Source organism: Pelecanus crispus, chromosome 2, assembly GCF_030463565.1.
Source record: "Pelecanus crispus isolate bPelCri1 chromosome 2, bPelCri1.pri, whole genome shotgun sequence".
Lineage (NCBI taxonomy): Eukaryota > Metazoa > Chordata > Aves > Pelecaniformes > Pelecanidae > Pelecanus > Pelecanus crispus.
In genome coordinates, this window is record NC_134644.1 from 29328680 (window position 1) to 29345677 (window position 16998).

The 16998-nt window shown below is 39.4% G+C and overlaps 2 protein-coding genes across 2 annotated transcripts in view; one reads left to right on the top strand and one right to left on the bottom strand.

Moving 5' to 3' along the window:
- Positions 1–16998, top strand: part of C1GALT1 (core 1 synthase, glycoprotein-N-acetylgalactosamine 3-beta-galactosyltransferase 1) — a 260990-nt gene that overhangs the window by 21067 nt on the left and 222925 nt on the right. The window lies entirely within an intron of this gene.
- COL28A1 (collagen type XXVIII alpha 1 chain) overlaps positions 8554–16998 on the bottom strand; it is a 71792-nt gene continuing 63347 nt past the window's right edge. Inside the window, exons 28-34 of the mRNA XM_075705768.1 lie at positions 15600–15680; positions 15474–15509; positions 15247–15283; positions 14400–14954; positions 13025–13197; positions 9189–9405; positions 8554–8723 (exon numbers count right to left, since the gene is read on the bottom strand). Of these exons, the coding sequence (XP_075561883.1) occupies positions 8554–8723; positions 9189–9405; positions 13025–13197; positions 14400–14954; positions 15247–15283; positions 15474–15509; positions 15600–15680 (1269 nt within the window). The remainder of the gene's footprint in view (positions 8724–9188; positions 9406–13024; positions 13198–14399; positions 14955–15246; positions 15284–15473; positions 15510–15599; positions 15681–16998) is intronic.

The window sequence follows — 16998 nt, forward strand, 5'->3', positions numbered from 1 at the left end:
GTAAAGGCCGCTTCTGTGCAATAGCTTCATTTCCAGCATGACACGTTCTCCTCCTGGCTTTGCACTGGAGATACAGCTTGGGGCCAGGGACTCTCATTTACTACCGCTGCTGTTGCACTGAGCCCCGACTTCCCTGGGCGCTTCCAGAAGGGGCTCCTGGGCTTGCCCTTTTTGCTAGATGTATATTCGCTAGATTCAGCAGCGGTTATAGATGAACTGGGGTGCTGCAAGGGATCCATGGTGTGATTATGGGTGTGATTATGGTAGGTTGCCCTTTGGCTTTCATATTACAGTATAGTCTGTGTAAGGGCCCTTTTTACAGCTGTGTTCCTGCTTCGGTGTAAATACCTTGTAAGACTTGTCCCTGCAATGCACAATATCTCGTTTGCTCAACATCCTATTTCCACAATGTCCAGTTTAAACATCAGTCATAAGACAACTTATAAATTTGTCAAAGAGACTGAGGAATGTGAGGCAGCTATGGTGGCCAGCAGAAAATTTAATTTTGTGAGATGAATTAAGAGGTGGTTTTAAAAGTCCTCCACCAGCTACTGCTGCTGAGCTGAGTTTTGGAAATTGTTACTTCAATATGATTCATAAAATCCTGTTGACGCCTTGCTATGTTTGTTTTATAGAGGCATTGTGGTGTTTTCCTCCTGGTGGCACTGTAGGATGAAGCTGTGGTCATTGGGGCCCCATACTGCAGCTGCATCGTTTAAGATGCTGGGATTTCTTCTTGCTGACATGACAAGTTCTGTAATGCTTGACTTGAGGACCAGTACAACATCCTTACTCCATGTTAACCTAAATTACTGATGTGGACTTTAACTTATTTAAGGGAACTTTTGTTGGGTGATTTTCTCCTCTTGAAAAGGCAAGTTTCAACCAGCTTATAATTGTAAACAAATCCAACGCATCACTGAGTGTGTCAAAAAAATCTCAAAAAAGCCTGACATATGACTACTACATTCTCAAGGATCCTGCTCAAAGAATGGTTTCCACTTGCACAAGTTCACCTGTATGCTCTAGAACATCCAACAAGTACTGTGACTTTTGGTTGACTATATTGTACAGTTCATCCAGAACAAAAATTGAAGACTTCTATTTGCAAACACAATATTCCCTTCAGGCAGAGTGCAGTTCTGCCTCCAGCACCGCCCTCATCAGTACGCTTTCTGCTTATTACAGTGACTTGTGTATTTTGGCAGCCTGTGCGTCAAGTAACTTATGATCCACACAATTATGCGGCGTGCAGCCTGATGGAATCCCAGTCATAGTTCTCTGAGGGTCATTGCAATGAAAATATTAATTTTCAAACCCACATTTTGTATGTGAATCTCATTATGCTTGAATTAATTGGAAAATACAGCCTTTCTGGTCAGTAGAAACATATTTTACCTATTAATTTACAAGGTAGTTAAAACTGATAGACGCTATCCTTTGAAAAAACACGATGCACTAGGGAGTTGCCCTGAATGAAATATGAAGTAGCTGAAATTGTCAGTTATGTCATTATGGTAATGCAGAAGAATTACTAGCTATTTGCTTTCCATGGAAAAATCGCTACTAACTGTCCCCAGCCTCCCTCTCCTGCCCTGCTCTCCACACCCGTGCCTGTGTGCTCAGCGAGCCCAGGGCACCCCTGGGTGTAGCAGGCAACAACCAGACCACAAAATCCCTGAAATCCTCCAAATCGATGCTTTCCATGTGCTGACCATCTCTCCCTGCAGCCCCTCTTCCCCAGCCCTGCTACTGAAGGGGACATACCCAGGGCACATCCTGGGCCTGGGGGCTTTTTTGAATTGTTGCTTATTTATCTAGTGCTCTGGCAGGTTTTTTTTAAGTGTCCTGAAAGCTTTAAACTGCTCAGAGAGGAGCACCGGTGCAAACGCTTCTGGCAGCTTCTGGGATTAGCTGAGTTTGCAACAATTTTAAAGCTAATCCAAAACTCTTTTGAGATTACTCACACGTTGAGCCTTGTGGTTGCCAGATTTGTTCTTGTCAAAACTCTTATCTACCATTATTTTTACAATAAGAAATGGTTTTCTTTGTGTCCTAGGGTTAACTGTGCCAGATGTTGGAGAGATCCCTTCCGCCATGCCAATAAAATGCAAAAATCTCCCTTCTCCCTCCCTGTCCGCACATAGGGAGGTTACAGCTGCTGAAAGCAGAGATTGTGAGACAAGGAGGAGAGCCCCCGTGTTCTTCCTTTCATCTTAGAAATTGCTCTAAAATAGGTCTATGTACTGTTGGAAAGCCAAAATAGAAAGTCTTTATGGAGCCGTACCCATTTGGCTGAATTTCTACATATTCCTGGTTAGGGGAAAAAAAAGCCAAGCTTAAGTATAATTTGGCTCAAAATCTGGGTTTTGTTTATCCCTGAAGCTTAGACCTGATTCTGTCCCTACTAAAAGATGTGATAATACTCCTGGAAGTAAAGACACTTATATTTAAGACTGTCACAAGTAAAAATCTAGTCACTAAATATAATTTGTATTTCTTTGTCTAGCCACCAAGTATGATAGCCAAGATGTCTGCTTATGTTTGCCTGCACGATTTCAAAACCTTGATCTGCTGCAGATTCAGCTTCAGCAGCAGCTGGAAGAGCTCTGCAACTGGGAAGGTAAAAAGTAAGTTTGAGGAGACCAAAATGATTATAAAGGATGGTTGATAAGAAGCTGCAGGAGGAATAACAGTAGATAATGGGGATGTCAAAGATCTCAGTGCTGGGCCTACAGCATCTCATGTGTCAGGAGACCTTAGAAAAGTCGCTCCAGTCGCGGGTAGAGCTGGGGTGTCCCAGCCCACACACCTGCCCATGAAGACCTTGGCCCTTTCACTGCAGGGTGGAGGAAGAAGAGTTCATAGAATCATAGAATGCTTTGGGTTGTTTTGGTTTTAATCATAGAATTGTTTAGGTTGGAAAAGACCTTTAAGATCATCCAGTCTAACCATTAACCTAACATTACCAACTCCACCACTAAACCAATTAAGGGTAGAGTAGCAATAAAAGATCTTTTTTAAAAATTCATCAAGTTACCTGTACGAACTTGCTTTAAGCTGTGTGCTGCAAGCTGGATGCCTCTGCAAGCTTTGAAAAGGGTGTGCTGTATGTACAGATGGCACCAAAAGAGCTAAGAAAGGATCTAAGCAAGGAAAGTGCAGGAATGCTGCGATAAACCTATACTGTCCAAAAAATTCTTCTCTAAAAAAAGTGGATGCTGGTCTCAGGCATGCTATCAGTAAAATTCCGCCCCCCCCCCCCCCCCCAAGGAATGTCTTTGATGGCAACTTCCAAATGAGGAAACATATATCTTCAGTGAATTTAGGGTAAACAGAGAGGAAATTTGAAGATGTAGAAGAACCAGAGGAGCGCAGACAGCAGGACGGTCAATGAACAGGCAGCGTTATTAAACAGTCTGAATGGGCCCTAGGGACAGACAGTGACCGAATTGGGTTAAGGCAAAAGATGAATTCAGTTTGATAGTTGCTAGCAAGAGACTGGTAGAGTTTCTCAAAGTGAAAAGCTGCTGCTGTTCTACGATGAGCAGATGGGGTGCTATTTTCTTGTTAATTTTCTGAGTCTTTTTCTGAATTGTTAGAATCAAGGATGTCAGAAAAAGAATTCATCTTATAATGATCAGTACTATAGAAAAGAAAAGCCTGTGTTATTCTCAACCATTTTTAGCTTTTATGGTTTATAGCATTTGGCCTGGTCTAGCAGAGGATTTAAGGATTTCATGATTAAACTATTCTTGCTTTTACAATTTGCTTGGGATGTAAATAAAGGGTTGGTTTGATGCCAGCGGAAACTGTAACGCTTTCAGTTAGTAATGATGTTTTATGATTTTATGCAATGCAAGAACAAAGCAGTGGACATTTGGCAAGAGGTGGCCTCTCCTGTTTTATTGACCCATGACACCCTTGAGGATGCAGAGCTGGGTGAGGAGACACAGGAGCCAATGCTGCCAGTCAGTGCCGATACAGATTTAGAGAAGAGTTGTCCTCTCAGCAGCGACCTATCTGCTCTTTTATGGTTTACTAAATATCAGAGCATACATTCAGAGTTTGCAGTCTGGGGATTCACCGAAAGACCTGATTACAAAAGGATGCTTATTTCAGGATAATCTGATTTGAACAGCATACAACTTTTGAAAAACCTTTATAGCCTTCACTTTTGTTTCTTTGCTACAAAAGGTTTAGTCAAATCTACATGAAAGCAAAAAAGAAAGCAGTGACCTTCTGGATCACACTGGTTTAACTGCATTAAGAAGATTCCTTGTATGCATGTTAAAGAGTAACTGCTGCTTTTTTTTGTAGCATTGTTATGTAGCAAATGGTGTCACTATTTGTATGTATTAAAGCTTTTCAACTTTACCAGAAAGGTTTGCACTAAACATTACAGAAGATATTTTTGCAAACCTGTAACTTACATCTTCACATTTATTCCCAAATTCATTATCCCCACTATTTCTTAGGCAAGATGCATCTCTTTGTCTGGAGATCTGGAGCTGAACACAACAGCTAATCCCATCCCTGAAGAAACTGCCCAGGCACAGAAGATTAGAACAGATTTGAAAGATCCTGCAAATTCCTAGACTTCCTCACAATTCCAGTAGGCTTTGCTGCTGTGGGTTTCCAGGAGCAGCTAAACCTAAACTATTCCTGGTAGGTATGAAATGAAGTGGATCTTGGAACCTGTTATGCTCAGAGGTTTTTTTACAGCTATCCACAAGGTAATCTACAACAGAGTTTAACTGCACACATTTGTCATCTTTTCTGGATAAAAAGATCTTTTCTCTGTATCTTCATCTGGATATGTATCTCTATCCCTGTATCTACCTACCTACCTATCTCTCTAGTTACCTATATCTAGCTATGTCTCCCACTTAAATAACTTGCTTGCCTGTATCAGTGCAATGAATCATTCCTGCTAAAGTGTAGGATATCACACTTACCATTACTGACTCCAGGCTGCTGTGGGGTGAAGGTCCTTTAGGGATGGGGGATGCTGGTCATTTTTTTTCTTCAGATGATTTTTTTTCTTCTTTTGAGGGTCATATTTTGTGCTAATCTTTTTCTTAAAAATGCTTGCACTGCCTCTTTGTTTTAATATTTCTTACATTACTGTCCTGGTTTTGGCTGGGATAGAGTTAATTTTCTTCCTAGTAGCAGGCATAGTGCTGTGTTTTGGATTTAGTAGGAGAAGAATGTTGATAACACACTGATGTTTCAGTTGTTGCTAAGTTCTGCTTATGCTAGTCAAGGACTTTTTCAGCTTCCCATGCTCTGCCAGGCGCACAAGAAACTGGGAGGGGGCACAGCCAGAAGAGCTGATCCAAACTGACCAAAGGGCTATTCCATACCATATGGCGTCATGCTCAGTATAGAAACTGGGGGGGTTGGCCGGGGAGCAGTGATTGCTGCTCTGGAACTGTCTGGGTATCGGTCGGCGGGTGGTGAGCAATTGCATTGTGCATCACTTGCTTTGTATATTGTTATTACTATTATTATTATATTGTTATTATTTTACTTTCTTTTATTTCAGTTATTAAACTGTTCTTATCTCAACCCAGGAGTGTTTCTCACTCTTACTCCTCCAATTCTCTTCCCCATTCCATCAGGGCAGGGGGAGTGAGCGAGCGGCTGCGTGGTGCTTAGCTGCTGATTGGGGCTAAACCACGACAATTACCGGGATCATCTAACTGAAATGAATTCTGAATATTGGATTTGAGACCTAGGCTAGAAAAAAGGTATTGTAATACAGTATGTTAACATGATATATAGTATGTTTTAAGTTTTGAATCTACTGTTTCCAGTCAATTTGGAAGCATCATTGTGTCTATCCCTCTTGCCCTTCTTTCTCCCTAAAGTTTGTGTTTATTCCTCTCTTATTTTGTACATCTGTTCACTATTAAAGGTCTGCAATGCATTGATATTCTTGGTATGATGGCATTGGCTTTACTACTGAACAGTAGTTTGATTCTTTCCACAATCTTTTTGTGTCACTAGTAGGCAGTTTGTTTGCTAGAAACCTTTTATTTGACCTTTTATTTTATGTGCTGCTTACATCCAGCTTTATATGTAGCTGATTTTATTTACCACAAGAGTCCATCTATATCATTTGTTGTATACTTTGAGGCAATTTATTTTTCTGATGCAAAAAACCTTAACAGACTTATTAAAAGTTGTGTCAAATTTTACTTTTTGGTTTTTTTTTTTCTGTGAAAGGAAACTAGTTCTTGATTTCAACAGCTTGACTTTTGTTCTACTCCACTAAGTCCCTTCATTTTCAGGATATCACAGGACACATAGTACAAGGTAATGTCCTGGAGTTTTACTGTTCTATGTCACACAGAAATTAATTGTGGCCTCAGGGTTTTTTTGAGTGATGATCATATTAGTGCTGAGTATAATAAGAGCAGGATGTTCTTGGAGGGCTGCTGTCAGTTTTTTCTTTTCTAATTGGAAACTCAATAACAAGGCCAGATTTTGGGGCGAAAAAAAAAAATTAAAAACTTTTCAACTGTACTTCAAGCACATCTTTCCACAGAATTAGGTTTGCATCCTATCTGCTGCAAACACATTCATTTTGCATGGTATATGCTATCATTTGGTTACATGGGGGGGAAAATTGTGCAAGCAATTGTTCAAACATAGCAAGAATTGTCCATACTGCCTGCGTAGATACTAGTCTTTTGTTTGCAAAGAAATAACAATGCATGACTCTTTATCAGGTATTGCTTTCCATTTTAATCACATGCTCATCATTTTCAGTTTTAATGATATGTTCATATAGGATTATGGCTAGATGTAAAAAGGATATAAGTAAACATTTACATACATCTTTCAGTGCTCTTCCCTTTTTTAATTTAATAGCATATATTAGAGTGAAACAACTTTTTTCATTTTTTAACACAGAGGCCCTGAGAAATTGAAATGTACTGACTAGCCTAAAGGACATGAAGAATCCTGTTTTTAATGTAATTCTGAATGAAAGTCCTACCTTAATAATTGAAAAGATTATATTGATGTTAATCCAAAGGTGCTTTAATGGGGGGGAAAAAAACCCTCTAATTACCTATAGCTGTGGTATTTACATTCCAAAGAGGTACTCTAATTAATGGAAATCTTAATTTATGTCTCTAAATGCTGTATTAAGAGTGCTAATTTCAGGAACCACTTACTCTTGTTTAAAACTACAGCATATTTTATTCTTCCATGAGACTAAGATACCTCTGTCATTAAATGCTAAGTGTAAACACTTTTGACATTTTAAGCCTAAAAATAGAATCTCATCATTGCCACATGTAGTAGTAAAAGTTAATATAACTTTGGAAGGAAAATGTATGTTCCTCTGTGCGTGTATGTGTGATTTTAAGTTATTGCTATGGTGTTGCAGATAACATATGTTATACAGGAATCTAGTTAATGTGAATACCATAGTGGGGAAAGCAGTAGAGCGTGGTAGTAATATATTAATGTTAACACATCATTTTGGATTCTTCTCAGTCAGTTCTTCCTCAATACACTGAACTTCCAGCTTTAAAAACTCCGAACAGCAGTCATTTCTAGAAGAAATAAGGAATTGTTTAGTTTTCCTGAAATGTTTAGAAAAACATAGGCTGCAGTTCAATAGAATTTTCCTGTACTGAAAGATGAAATAGAGTACTTAATACAATTTACTGGGGATGAGCTATATGGCTTTTGTAAAGGAAGTTATACACTACTGATAAGCAACCTCTTGGAAGTCCACACCTCACTCACTAAGCATGTGGACCTAAGCCAGTTAGTATAGTTTGCTTGGATTTCCAAAACATAAGGTCCCTCCCCACAGGAAAGTTCTACCAGTTTGAGAAGGACAGTCTTGTAATTTTTATGTGGTGAAAAGAATAAAACAAAGGAAAAGGGATAAAAGGTTAGTGGGGAGAAGTCTCTGGAAGATGTATGCTATGGTCTGTTCTACTCAATATAGTTGTAAGTCATCTGGAGAAGGGAGTAAAAAGCGAGGTGAGAAAGTTGGTGACAATACTGTGTTACTCTGTAGTAGTAAAGAAAAGGGGTGAACTGCAAGAAATTGCAGAAGGATCTTGTGATATGGACTCTGTAGGCTGTGAGTGGAAAAGGAAAACTGAGTTTTGATAAATGTGAAATAATACACAAAGGGAAAAATAATCATAAATTCACATATAATATGATGGGTTCTCAGCTCATCCTATAGATGAAGTTTTGGAATTATGATCTATAAAAATATCACCTCCAATCTCAGTAATGGTCAAAAAAATCAAATACAATGTTAGAAATTGTAACATAAGGAATACAGAACAAAGTAGAAAACCTCACTGTGTCGCTGTATAAATCCATGACTACCAAGTGCACCACTGGTCCCACCATCTCAAAAAGGTTCAGACAAACATATCAAGGTTGATCAAAGGTATAAAAGATGATATAATATGTACATATAGTATGGGAGACATTTAAATAGACTAAATCTCTTTAGCCTGGAAAAGAGGTGATTGAAGGAGGACCTGATGGAGACAACTTACTTATTCATCAATCAGTGCAGGTTTCTCGACATTCTTTTTCTGTTTCAAACCTATTATTGGTACCATTACAACCTCCGTACCAGAACCGGCCACAAGAATTGGCATTCTTGTCATAATACCATTTCACCACGTAGTCCTGACAATCCCCTGGTTTCATAGGTTCCAAGCACCTTGGATCTGAAAGTGTATCAGTAAAAGTTAGCTTGGATTCTGGGGATAAGTTACATTATCCTAGAAATGCCTCCTTCAGTAAGAAGAGCGTGCTTTTTTTTTTCTTTCCGGTAGTGCCTAGGAGTATATATGTCTCTCAAATTTGTAACCAAATTCCATTTCTATTAACGAGTTACCTGAACAGGCCTAAACAAATACATGATCAGTTCGAAATGAGACTGCCTAAATCCTGATGTAAGAACCAAGCTGCTGTTTAAATACCTAAGCCCACAACTGGTATGCAAGGGTTGTTTGTCATCTAGGTTTGAAAATCTGGCTCTCACTGTGCCTGATGTCTGTAGACAGAGCACCCAGAAAAACAGAAGGTGATAAAATCTAGTTAACTATATAGGGGGAGGGAGTGGGGTGTACTCATTGTTTTTTTGGTGCAGCCTTGCTACCCAGTATCTGAGGACAGTATTTATTACTTACCTTTTTGGGTTGTTGCTACCTGCGTTTGCAACACAGTTAGGTGGTGATCTTCAGTAGCAGTTACATTGAACAAAGGATCGACAACTGGACTCTGAGGTCTGATTTCAGATACGTCGTAAAGTGGGGGAAATCTTGATTCTCTGTGACCAAAGGTGGTTGCAGGTGGACTCTGGGCAGATGGCAGCACCTCAGTATATCTGGTCTGTGGTGGACTAAGCTGCAAAAGGAGTCAAAACCTTATAACTTAAAATTCTGTCTGGGCTCAGATGCTAAGAGAAAAAAATTGAGAGAATTATGTAGGAAACTTTTGCTAAATAATGTGTGAAAAAATACCATTAACAGCAGATGCGTTCGGACCTCCTTCTAGTGATTACTCAGTACATGACCATAATTTTCTGACACTGAGAGCTCAATGAAAAGGCAAAGTAATGCCTTCGAATTTAGTCACTAAGCTGAACTCATCCCATTGAAGCAAAATTTCAGTCACCACTTAGTCTGTAATATAAATAAAACAAAAAATGGAAGGAACTCTGGGGCAAATCAGTGCTTCTTAACATCTAGTACTCTCACTGAGAATGATCTGGCATCTTTACTCTGTCAAGAAATGGAAAATGGCAGGCAGCAGGAACAGGGTACTTGTTAGTGATAGCAAAATACATGTACATTATGTTCCTCCAAAGATCTTTTTAGATGTGGAATCCCTTGAGTACAGCAAAAATTTCCAAAACTTCTGTTATGGGAACCACATCCTATTAATAAGATTGTCTCATAGATGTGTTCTCGCCTGTATCAAGCCAAGTGACAAATCACCCATTTTCCTGTTTCTAGCTAACAGCCAACTGCTAATCATTAGAATTTTAGAGTTTACCTTGCTATAAGTGTTAAGAAGCCAACCCTGCTCTTCAAATTAAGAATATTATATAAAAATTTGCCTCTCTAGTGTTTTAGTATATTCAAGAAGATTTCCAAGGATCTTAGTACCATATAGTACAAATGACTGCATTTATCCCACATCTTGATTACCCACTGAGAACAGGATGGAATTTGATACTATTCAGTATCTTCCCATTTACAGGCCACTACTGACACAGTCAGTTTAAGAAAACTCTTCAGAGTCATTGGGACTCTGAAAATTGAAGTTTAAGTGAAATGTAAATGTGCAGACAATTCATCCAATATATATCCAATGCATACTGCATTTCTTCTCCAGGTCTACAAAAAGGCTGTGTTTATTTCTGATAGTAATTCAACAGTTTTGAAGATTTAACTATAACCATGGCCAGCCAGAACCAAGTGTGTTAGCATCTAATCACTTAGAACTAATCCTATCTGTGATCCTTATTACATGCTTTATAAAGTCAGCATCTATAAATCCAGGTTTACATTTATTTTTCTTAATGATACAGAATGTCAAAAGTGACCCTCAGTGTCAAACAGATCTGTCTGGAGGTATCACAAGCCCCAAACCTATACCAATCACACCTACTGAGGGAGCTCTTATTCAAAGAAATTAAACTGAATTTTGAAAGTGAACCATTTAATTGTGAATGATATTACATAAACAATAATCCAAAGGATTAATATTGGCTAATCCATTGACTCCTCCACAGTAAGTCAGTAATATTTAATTAGCTCCAATCTGTATTCAATTCACTTAATATTTAAATAGCAGTATCGTGGTGCACTGTATCCATTCCATGCAGCTACAAAGGTTTATACATCAAATATTTCAACAGTTTATTTAACAGGTTATAGGGGCAAGCAACACTCAATTTTTATCATTGGCTATTTTTAGGCAAAGCAATAAAAACACCCTAGAGAGTTAGTGCTGATATACTGTAAAGGTGACAAATATCCTACTCTGATACCAAGACAGTGGCTGAAAAATACCAAACACCTAATAAGGGAGCTAAGGCGATACACACCTGCAGAAAATATTTATCTATTGCATTAAAACTCCACCTGTCCTGTTTATCTGTCCAGCAACACTGTGTTGGAGGGCAGAACCCCAATGCAGGGTGTGAGGAATTTAAAGGTCAAGAATGAAAAGTAACATGAATGAGGAGTCCTAGAAGTACAGCCCAATGTGGAAAGCAAAACAATACTGAAGGCTTAATAACAGCTGGAAAGTGCATGACCATGACAAGAAGCATTGTACTAACAATCAGCTTGCACATAAATAAACGCCTTATACATTATGTATCTGCCTCAATAGGGACATATCCGTAAGATTTCTAACTCACTTCTAAGGTGAGTAAGAACTACAAAAAATATGAGGACTGTTGACATTTATTGCAACTAAGAAAAAGTATTACCCTCTTTCTTCTGTAAGCTTCTGTCCTCAACAAGTAAGTTCACTCTAACTTTAAAGGTTTTGTTCAAAACATGATCATAAATGTTTTGTCATTTGGTCTAGCCAAATGACACATTATTTGCATATTATAGAATCATAGAATCGTTTAGGTTGGAAAAGACCTTTAAGATCATCCAGTCCAACCATTAACCTACACTACCAAGTCCACACTAAACCAATCAAGGGTAGACTAGACTAAACCATGTCCCAAAGTGCCACATCTACCCATTTTTTGAACACTTCCAGGGATGGTGACTCCACCACCTCTCTGGGCAGCCTGTTCCAATGCTTGACTACCCTTTCCGTGACAAAATTTTTCCTAATATCCAACCTAAACCTCCCCTGGCGCAGCTTGAGCCCATTTCCTCTCGTCCTATCACTAACTACATGGGAGAAGAGCCCAACACCCACCTCACTACAACCTCCTTTCAGGTAGTTGTAGAGAGCTATCAGGTCTCCCCTCAGCCTCCTCTTCTCTAGGCTAAACAACCCCAGTTCCCTCAGCGGCTCCTCACAAGGCCTGTGCTCCAGACCCTTCACCAGCCTTGTTGCCCTTCTCTGGACACGCTCCAGCACCTCAATGTCTTTCTTGTATTGAGGGGCCCAAAACTGGACACAGTATTCCAGGTGCAGCCTCACCAGTATTCCAGGTGCAGCCTCACCAGCGCTGAGTACAGGGCAACAAGCACCTCCCCGCTCCTGCTGGCTACACTGTTCCTGACACAAGCCAGGATGCTGTTGGCCTTCTTGGCCACCTGGGCACACTGCTGGCTCATGTTCAGCCGGCTGTCGACCAACACCCCCAGGTCCTTTTCAGCCAGGCAGCTTTCCAGCCACTCTTCCCTAAGCCTGTAGCATTGCATGGGGTTGTTGTGACCGAAGTGCAGGACCTAGCACTTGGCCTTGTTAAACCTCATACAGTTGGCCACGGCCCATCGATCCAGCCTGTCCAGGTCCCTCTGCAGATCGACACTCCCACCCAGTTTGGTGTCATCTGCAAACTTACTGAGGGTGCACTCAATCCCCTCATCCAGATCATTGATAAAGATATTAAACAAGGCTGGCCCCAAAACAGAGCCCTGGGGAACACCGCTCGTGACCGGCCGCCAACTGGACTTAACTCCATTTACCACAACCTTCTGGGATCTGCCACCCAACCAGTTTTTTACCCAGCGAAGACTACGCCCATCCAAGCCATGAGCTGCCAGCTTCCCAAGGATAATATTATGGGAGACGGTGTCAAAAGCTTTGCTAAAGTCCAGGTAAATGACATCCACAGCCTTTCCATCATCTACCAGGTGGGTCACCAGGTCATGCAAGGAGATCAGGTTGGTCAAGCAGGACCTGGCTTTCATGAACCCATGCTGGCTGGGCCTGATCTCCTGGATCAGAAGACTGGTCAATGTGAAATAAAGAGCATTTGAATTCAAATAAAGATACACATCTTTTAAAAACATTTGATAGTCGTTACTTCTTTACTTACTGGGTAATCGATTCCTTCTACAGGGAGCATAGTCATTAGAGGTAACTGGCCATTGGTATCTTCACTAGCAATTTCAGATTCTGGACTTGGAGATGGAGATAAAATGTCATCTTTTCTGATGTAGACTTCAGACACATTGTCACAGATTTTTGTGATCAGTTTATTTTCAAGAGCTGAAAAGATTAACAAAATGATGAAATAAGGGTAATCAAGAAAAGTCATAATGATTCACCACAAATTAACCCTAACTCTTTAATGATAGTGACTTGTGAAATACCATCGTCTAAAGTTATTTCAAAATGCAAATAAGCAGTATTAAAGTAACACACTCTCTGAATTATTTGATTTTAAGGCCCTTTAGTTCTTTTGAAGAAACAGATAAAAATACCAAGTCCCTTCTTTAAGCAGAAGTTATAGCTCAACAGTGAAGAAAAAACACTTTCTTTCCTTCATGCTATTTTCTACGTGTAAGAAGGAAAAAGAAAATCTGGGAGACACATTCTACTTATTTGCACAAAAAAAATTCAGTGACTGGGAATACTTTTATGTTGAATGCTGGAGCGTGAGTCAGAGCCCTAAATTTAATCCCAGCTGGGACCAGAACCTTAGCTTGGACTCTCTTCTCACTGTTGACGCCTTAAATCCAGACTTAATTCCATCCACAGGCTCAGCATAGCAAAATAAGTTTATGCTCAGGAAAAATATACTTTATAGGACTAGTCTGTGGTTAGTCTAGATCAATGTACTTTTTTTTTTCATGGGTCGTTAGAGGTTTCCTCTGGATTTTCTCCTGATTCCAGCTGCGGCCACAGGATTTCTTCAAGCCACCATTTGAAATATACAATATCAGAACCCATTCCCTTGGGCATTGCTCCACCACTTTTCCCCTAGAATCAGGATGAAAGCATAGGTTTCCCTATGGCTTTCAGAAAAAAACCCCAAAAGAGTGCTTGTAAGAGATGGTGGAGGGACTCCAAGACTGACAAGGGCCATATGAAATATATACATAGAGAGAAAAATACAGAGCTGTTGTGTCAAGGTAGAAGGAAATCTGCACCTCTCTGGGATGAAACCATGGCCAAGCACAAAAGGACTGTGAGGGAAGGCTAATGCAAGCTCTCACAAAAGAGGAGTGCCCCAAAGAAGGCCTCAGCTCAGAAAACTGGTATTCATTGTGTTTTATTGTTTCCGCGAGAGGTAAAAATTTGGCAAAGGTTTCATTTCACCAAAGAAGAGGAGAAACAGAAGAAAGAGCTGCCTCCAAAAGAGAAACAAAAGCTGCCATTCAGCAGGCTGCTTTGCCTTGCTATGGGAAAGGCCAAACACTCTCATATGCTTATTTCAAGTTCCCTCTTACTAAAATAGTTTCTTTTACCTGAAAGTGTCATGAAGTCATCTATCTGGTAAACATGTTCTTCATCAGGGTCTGTTGCAATGAGCTGCATTTCTTTCAGAAAATCATCATAATGAAGATCAGTCCTTTGAACAATCCCAATGACAAATATCTCAATATTTGTAGCATGGGCCTCTCTTACTACAGCATCCAGTTGTACTTTATCACGATCGTCTGCTTGTCCATCTGTTATTACAACAGCCACTTTTCTTACTGCCGGGCTTGCTGCCTGAAATAACTGAATGGCTTCTTGAATAGCAGAAGCTGTGTATGTGCCTTCTCCTAAGTAGGGCATTTTATCAACAGCTGATTTCAGGTATTCTTTGGTTGTGTATTGCTTCAGAGAAGATACCAACTCCACTTCATGGCTGAAGTTGATAATGCCAATGCGGGCTGTAGCGTGGTTGGCCAATAACTTGTCAATGATTGTTTTCATAAAAGTTTTGATAATATTGAAGTTATCTGGTCCAACACTTTCTGAACTGTCAATGACAAATACTAGTTCCAGTGGTGTTACTCTACACCTGATACCACAACCTAGAAGAATAACCATTTCAGTTATTTTATGAGAAACCACCTTCATAAAAACAAATTTAACTCATATATCAGATTTAGTCAGTTAAACCTCAATTAATGAATTAATTTGTAGTTACTGATACTGATAAATAGCAACAGAGCTGGACCTAATTACTTCCAGTATAGCTCTGTCAACATAGTGAGCATCGTTTTCACATCAATGGTATCCTTACACACAAACATGCAGAGGACAAATCCATTCAGTCAATATAAATTCAGTGTGTTATTAGAACTATATTTTTTCCATGCTTACCACATATTTCATTGATAAGTCTGATAACTTCTTCTCTCTGAAAAAGAGTATTAATTAATTTGCTGTGTGATCTAGTTTTAAGAATGCTGAAATCTGTCTATTTATTTATTTTAAAAAATGCAGACAATGCAGTGCCCCAAAACCAGCCTTGTGTAACATCACACAACCTTTAAATATTTTCCCAAGATAAACTCCTATCTTTTAAGTTAATTCATGTACATACTTACCGAAAGACCAGGTTCACCTTTTCTTCCCCAAATTCCCTGAAAATGTGTGGAGTGAGATAATTAACAAAAGCCAAATTTGTCTAATTTCTATTGTGTAAAATTAAGTAATATGAAAATGTGTTTTACCTTTGGTCCTGGAGGTCCTGGGTCTCCAATCTCTCCTTTGGCACCTTTGCTCCCTGGATCACCTTTATCTCCATAGTCTCCCTAATTTAAAACAACCATATTAAACACAGTCAGTTAACTCCAGTTTTGTTGCTAGTCAGAGCTGGAGTTACAGTTCAATGAGCTTTTAAGATAAATTTGCTGAATTTTGTTTTGCGTGTGTGGCTGGTTTATCTTGTATGTATTATGAAGAGAACATCTCAAAGCAGGCTCTCAGAGAAAGCAAGATGGGCAGTAAAAACATCTTTAAGAAATTTCTATGAAAAATTACCTTAATTCAGGAGTGAGGGGTAAAGACATCTTTATGCAAATATCAAGAATATATAATTTTTTACTCTTCTTTGATTTTCTTGAACTCTAAAACAATGTTTATACTGGACCTATGTTAATTCAGACCTATGGAGAGATGTAACTGCCTCAGATCAGCCAACATACTGAAACTCACACCAGCTTTGTATAGAACCCACATGAAAAACTGGGAACTTGCAAAGAACGGAGGAAAAGGCATGCTTGGACTGTTACGTCCATTGGAAAATATGTAGTTTCACATTTAGAAGCAATTCTGCACTTTTTTTCTCAAGTGACTAGACCTTTTGATTTCCAAAAAGAGAAAATGTTCAATATGATGGTATTTCAAGAGACAGTTTTCACATAATGCAGGTACAAAACATACTATCAAAAGATTCAGGTTCTAAATTAGACATTTATTCAAGAAGGAGATTGTGCAGGACAGTTTTTTACTTCTCTCTGGAAGTTACTGACCACCTTACATTTCACTTGAAACTTTAAAGCTTAGAAATTTATCTCAATTACTGTCCATGTTCATATTATTCCTCATTATTACTGTGCTGGTTTGGGCTGGGGTAGAGTTAATTTTCTTCATGGCAGCTAGTATGGGCTATGTTTTGGATTTGTGCTAGAACCAGTGTTGGTAATTCAGGGATATTTTAGTTATTGCTGAGCAGTGCTTACACAGAGTCAAGGCTTTTTCTGCTTCTCATACTGCCCTGCCAGCAAGTAGGCTGGGGGTGCAAAAAAAGTCAGGAGGAGACACAGCTGGGACAGCTGACCCCAACTGACCAAAGGCATATCCCATACCGTAGGACATCATGCTCAGCAATAAAACTAGGGGGAAGGTTGGCCCTAGGGGCCGCTGCTCGGGGACTGGCTGGGCATCGGTCAGTTGGTGGCGAGCAATGGTTTTCATTTGCATCACTTGTCTTCCTTGGGTTTTATTTTTCTCTCTTTGTTAGTTTCGTTTTCATTACTATTACTACTACTACTACTATTACTACTACTATTATTGTTATTATTGTTATTATTATATCTCAATTATTAAACTGTGCTTATCTCAACCCAC